This window comes from Excalfactoria chinensis, chromosome 3 (assembly GCF_039878825.1).
Source record: "Excalfactoria chinensis isolate bCotChi1 chromosome 3, bCotChi1.hap2, whole genome shotgun sequence".
Classification (NCBI taxonomy): domain Eukaryota; kingdom Metazoa; phylum Chordata; class Aves; order Galliformes; family Phasianidae; genus Excalfactoria; species Excalfactoria chinensis.
In genome coordinates, this window is record NC_092827.1 from 42035806 (window position 1) to 42041805 (window position 6000).

The window sequence follows — 6000 nt, forward strand, 5'->3', positions numbered from 1 at the left end:
CCTGAATATGGCCTTAAAAGCCAGTAATTAAAGCTGGACTAATTGCTTGGTTTCAATTGTTCAGAGAAATTTTGGAGTGGGTTTTGTAAATACTTTGACTTGGCCAAAGCTGGTAATGGGATGTCATGTCAGACTTCATTACAGTGAGCAGCTTCACCCTGGAGAATGTAAATGTCCTTTCCCCGAGAGTTCAGAGCATGCTCATAGGTTTCACAAGGACGAACTGAAAGATCTGGTGGTTTGTTCAGGAGTCTTAACCGAAGTGCTTTAAAATTTGCCTGCTTTGCTTTTGATGTGCTTGTGTCTTTACAACAATGATGGGAAAGTTGACACGGGTGTTATATTCTGTGTTTTCTTTCAGCAATGCAAAACGTTATTTTCTCTTGCGTCTGATCCTAATTGGATAAACAATGACATGATTTGGAAGATTTTGTTTCTCTATAGCTTTGAGTCGGCTGGCAAAGCCAGGAGCAAGTGCAGCAGTAACTTAGCCCTTATTTTGCCTAGCTTAAGAAGCTTGTCGAATCTGTTACTTTGTACCACACCTACCCCTCCCCAGTAGGCCTCTTCTCCCCATATTTCCTTATAAAGATACCTTTGGCACCTGAGAGAGATTTCGTGATATAGAATGGGTTGGTTTTCTTGGTGTGTTTTTTCTTTTTTCTGTTTCTTGGTGTTGTGCTGTTCTTTTTTGTCAGCCAACAGTTTGTTTGTCTTAACGTGGCCTCTGGTAGGATTGCTTTCACCTAGAACTGAGGACTGCAGATGACTGGAGTGCTGAGGGAGTGTGGGCTGTTAGGGGTTGCAAAGGATCAGGCCTTGCCACAGTGATGACTCTGTGTCCTGTTCCAGGCACGATTTGAAGCTGTTTGAGTACTCCTCTAAAAGAATGAAATGAAATTGAGACCGGGGAGTTCACAGCTGAGTTCAGCTATGAACATTCAGAATTGGTTGGCATCCCATTTGGGGAGATCAGTAGGAAAATGGCATTGTCAGAGGGAATAGAATAAAACTCCTGCCTTCTTTAAGGTTGTTTTTTTTGTTGTTTTTTTTTAAGGGACTGGAGGCAATAGAGTATCTTTGTGTTACAGTTTCCCAATTGGAGTCAGGATTCTGCTGTAGGCTATGGGTCATTTGGTTTGGGGTAAATTACGTGCTACCAGTGGTTATCCTATAAATGGTTGCACAGCTGGAGTATTCTAGGTGAGCACCCATAATTCTGAGCTTATCCACATTCTTCTTTAGACAGCACTGCTATGTTCTCAGTAGCTTAGTAAATCAGCTGTCTCAAGGCAGCCCTTTGGAATAACGTCTGCATGCCTTCCTAAAACACATACTTCTTCCTTTTGCAGGGACATTCCTGTAGACTTCAAGTATATTGCTGAGCCAAGTATGCATTCGATGCCAGCCGTGACTTTGTCTCCAAATGGTGGGTTAACAACTTCACTGCCTTCTCAGGCTGAGCTGACATAAAATGTCTCACTGATGATAGCTCTGTAACTTTGCCATCTTGTACCTCCCTGCTGCCTGTACAACACCACCTTCCCAAAGACGTGTGTGCCTTTATTCCAAGATCAGATCGAATCTAGATTTAATAGTTTTGAGAAGACCAAATATGTCAAAATGAAGGGTTGTTGCAGGATAGCTGTATCAGTTTAAAACGAGTGCAGCACGAATAGCATTTGCTCAAGAGAAACTGAATTACCTCAGTGTTTCTGTATGTTAATGCTTCCTCGGTGTTTATGTTCTTCAGTAACAACCAGACTGCAGGAGGACACAGGCTCAGTGCCTCCAGCAATAAGTGAAAAATCCTGCTAATAGGACAAAATCTCTTTTATGTGTGTTGGCCAAAATTAAATAGCTTTATTGCCAACGTTATTGAAGCATTATAGATTTGCAGTTAACAGTCTCATTCGCTGAGCTGTGGCTGATCAACTTGTGTAGCCAGTGCGTTCAGCCAGCTATCAGCATCAAATTACAGTTCCTTTGCAGTATAAATATTTCATCCTTAACAATCAAGGCAGAGCCTTAATATTAAAAGATTCTGGAGAAAGACAGTTAACATTAACATTTTATGGAAGGAAATTTTCAGTTTCCTTCTGAAGAAAGCAGATGATTGTAACAGACCTTCTAAAAACTAGAAGGGAATAACATGATTGGGGCAAGCACACTATTTATTTCTCTGGGAGGCTGAACTAAGCTAATTCCAAGCTAGAAGCTGGATCAGATTTAAGGACAATCCAGCACATTTTCTGTCATTGTTCAAATAAGCCATGGAAGACAATGATAATATAAAGAGTTCTGGATAGAAGTCTGTTGTAAACTGTTCCGTAGTGCATTGCCTTCACTGGATTCTCAGGTAGAAATTAATGCGGTGCCAAGATACAGAGTGAAAGGAAAAGTAGAAAAGCCTTTTTATCATATCAGACAAGTAAATAGTCTCAAAAATATAAGGATCCTGCAACTCCTTAGTCCAGGTGACCATCTTAGAGTACCCACAAAAACTGTTATCAGATAGATTACCTGTTGTTGTTTGTTTTTCCCTTCATCTGAATTACATGATTGAGAGTTTATAAAATCTGCACCAGAAGAACTTACTCAGTAGCTTAAAAAGGGATCAATTCATTAGTGGGGTTAACATAACAGGCAGAGCTTTTTAGAGTTCTGAGTGCATTTTGTAGGAACAGGCTTCCCAAATCCTGTCAAGAGTAGTTTTCTGCCTTCTGACAGTTATAACAGGTGGAAATTGGGTTGGCCATCTTCCAGACCTTGTGATTCTGTGAAGTAATATCAGCTTCTACCAAGAAACTTTATTATATAATAAGAGAGATTAGATTTAGATTGGATATAAGGAAAAAATGTTTACAATGAGAATGGCAAAGCACTGTAACAGGTTGCCCAGAGATGTGCTTGATGCCCCATCCCTGGTGACTTTCAAGGCCAAACTGGATCAGACCCTGGGGAACCTAATCTAGCTACGGATGTCCCTGTTCACTGTAGGGGAGTTGGACTAGATGTCATTTAAAGGCCCCTTCCAACTCTAAGGATTCTGTGATTCTATAGTGAAAATCTGAATTAATACAGTGCAGAAAAAGTTGTGTGTGTCCCAAGCTTTCCAGCCAAGACTGCTGCTTCCTATGTGGCACTCTGTCATCTCCTCTGTTCATTGCACTCCTAGGGAAATGGTTGGCTTGCCAGTCAATGGATAACCAAATTCTGATCTTTGGAGCTCAGAACAGATTCAGATTAAACAAAAAGAAGATCTTCAAAGGTCACATGGTAGCTGGCTACGCTTGTCAAGTGGATTTTTCGCCTGATATGAGGTGAGTTTTGTGGGAAAGGGCTTCATCTTAAACTCACAGGCACAGACACCGGATTTCTTTTTAAATCCTCTGCAACATTCATTGCTGCACGGCCATCCTATTAACTCAGTAATAGGACAGAGCGCTCTTAAGATGAGCAGCAGAAATTAAAGTTTGCTCTTCTTGTTTGACTGGAGTGAATTGAACACTTGCTCCAAGCAACAGGTAAAAATCAGCCAGCGTAGTCCAGATTCCCCATTCCCTAAAGACTTACTTTGCTGTGTCAAAGTGTCCTGAGATTGCCCTTATTTTGCCCAGCCCTGGTGCAGCACAGACCTGCGTCTGACTCTGTTTGCACTCAGACAGCAGCAGCCTCCCCAGAGCCTTTCAGGCTCTGTTCCCACCATCTGAACCTGTCTGGAACACCTGGAATTCAGATTTGCCTGGTTTTTCCTATTCACAGGTCTGGTGTGCTGTATCCTCATTTAGCTGTTCAGAGATCTATCTTTTTCATCCTGTTTCCTTGGTAACATGCCCATATGTTTACCACTGTATGTACATAAGCTATGCATTGCTATAAAAAGTGGAGAATAACCTCAGCAAAACGGGAGGAAAAAGCAGAGAGGACGTCTATAACTTGCAGATGAACTTCTGGCACTTTCATCTTTTCCCGACGTGTTCTCTTCAGTCCCGGTAACACTGTGTGGGTGCAATCACATTGGTTAGCACATTTCCCTCACGGCTGATGCATCACCTTCTGCAGGACTAGGTGTGCCACAGAGCACAGCATGAATGCCAGTTCTCTGACAGAGAGGATTTCAGACTGTCAGGTTGGGAGAGGCTCACTGGGTGAAGCTCTATTCCATTTTTCGATATAAGGTGTTAGAACGCTAGCAGCCCTCGCGCTTAATGCAACTTTTATTTTAATCCCTTTAATGCAGCTACGTGATATCTGGAGACGCAGATGGAAAGCTTAACATCTGGGACTGGAAGACCACAAAACTCTACAGCAGAATAAAAGCACACGATAAAGTCTGCATTGGCGCAGTCTGGCATCCACATGAAACTTCCAAAGTCATCACGTGCGGCTGGGATGGTCTCATTAAACTGTGGGATTAAAGAGGCTGCTGCAAGGATCTGAAGTTGTAAGCCCTGAGATCTGAGGTTGGAGTGAATTCTGCTGTAAGGACAGGTTAGACGTGTTGTCATACAGCTGTTGGCGGCTGGCTGTATATATGCTCTGAGAGTGGGAAGCCTTCGGAATGCTTGACTCAAAGGATCGTGTTCTAAACACAACATCTGGCTGTGAGGATCTGCAGCGTGCAGCATCGAGCGTTGGTTTGTCCTGTCACCTTCTGCACAAAATACTCTTGTAAAATAAAACAAATTGAAGAAAAACTATTTTTGTGGCTCTGGCTGTCAGTGAGGTGGGGAGTTCAAGGAGAAAACCAACAACTGTGTCGTCATCTTCCTAAGGAGAAATCTTTGGTACCTGCTGTGACAGAGCTGGAAGTAGAGCGTTTGTTTATGTTCTTTGGATGGCATTTTATTCTCCCTAAAATACTTCTACCTTTCTAGAACACAAAATCAGTTGCCTATCGTGTCTGTTAATTCACAGTAGAAATGAAGAGCTGATCAGAAGTGCAGAGCCCTCAATTAGACTGTAATCGACTGAAGCCTGTATTCATAAAACCTTGGTGTGCCTGCGTTTAACAATTGCATCGTGCTGATGGTCGAGTGTCATCTTTACAAGTACCCCTCAGCTTCCCCATAAGGAACCAGGTGTTTTTTTCTCTTCTCATTTGCTGTTAAGTTCCAGTAAGCATGACGTTAAAAAACAAACAAAACAACAGAGTGGGCTGGTTGTACTATAAGATCCATGCAGTTTGTGACCATTTACTGTATATACACGCCGCGCTTTCTCCTCTTTAAAAGACTTATTTTTAATAAACCATTTTCTAAAGAAACTTTGCTCATCCTCCTTCACTTCTTCCATCCGCCATTACCTACGTGAAAGATTTCTTATCGCTTGGCATTGTAATGCTTAGTCGTACCAGAATCCAGATAAGCTCATTTTCTTGCCCCATTCATACAAAACTAATTTAAGTTGGAAGGAAGGAAGGGGGGGGGGGGGGAATCCTTTTATAACACTGTCTGCTCTTCTTTTGAGCCCCTAATGGAAATAAAAAGCGTGTAACAAATTTGTGATTGATCAGTTTTAATTACAGTTTGGAATTACGCTCCGTTGCTTGCTATAAGTCAACAGCTGCTCATCAATTAAACAACAGCAAAGGATTAATGGCTATAATTAGCAGTAGGGTGGGAGATAAGGCACTGCAGCTGAGATGCAAAGATTCACAGACTGGAAGGGCTTTTTTTTTCCCCTAAGACTTTAGGGATTTATTGAACACCTCCAGGGATGGTGACTCCACCACCTCCCTGTGCAGCCTGTGCCACCTCCTCACCGCTCTTGAGAAGTTCTTCCTATTATCCAACCTGACCCTCCCCTGATAGAACTTAAGGCCATTCCCTCTCATCCTAACACATATCTGCGTGCCCAACCATTAACAGCGTGTAAGCACGGGGATATGGGGAGGAAAAGAGGAAACGGAGCACATAAATAGCTTCAAAAAAGTCTGGTATATTAACTATCTTCTCTATCAGAAACATCTTTCCCAAATGCTTAAAAGCATTTAAA

The 6000-nt window shown here is 42.2% G+C and overlaps 1 protein-coding gene across 1 annotated transcript in view; it reads left to right on the top strand.

Moving 5' to 3' along the window:
* Positions 1-5377, top strand: part of CDC40 (cell division cycle 40) — a 36065-nt gene extending 30688 nt beyond the window's left edge. Inside the window, exons 13-15 of the mRNA XM_072333345.1 lie at positions 1353-1429; positions 3179-3323; positions 4244-5377. Coding sequence (XP_072189446.1) covers positions 1353-1429; positions 3179-3323; positions 4244-4421 — 400 coding nt within the window. The 3' untranslated portion in view covers positions 4422-5377. The remainder of the gene's footprint in view (positions 1-1352; positions 1430-3178; positions 3324-4243) is intronic.
* The last annotated feature ends 623 nt before the right edge of the window (positions 5378-6000 follow it).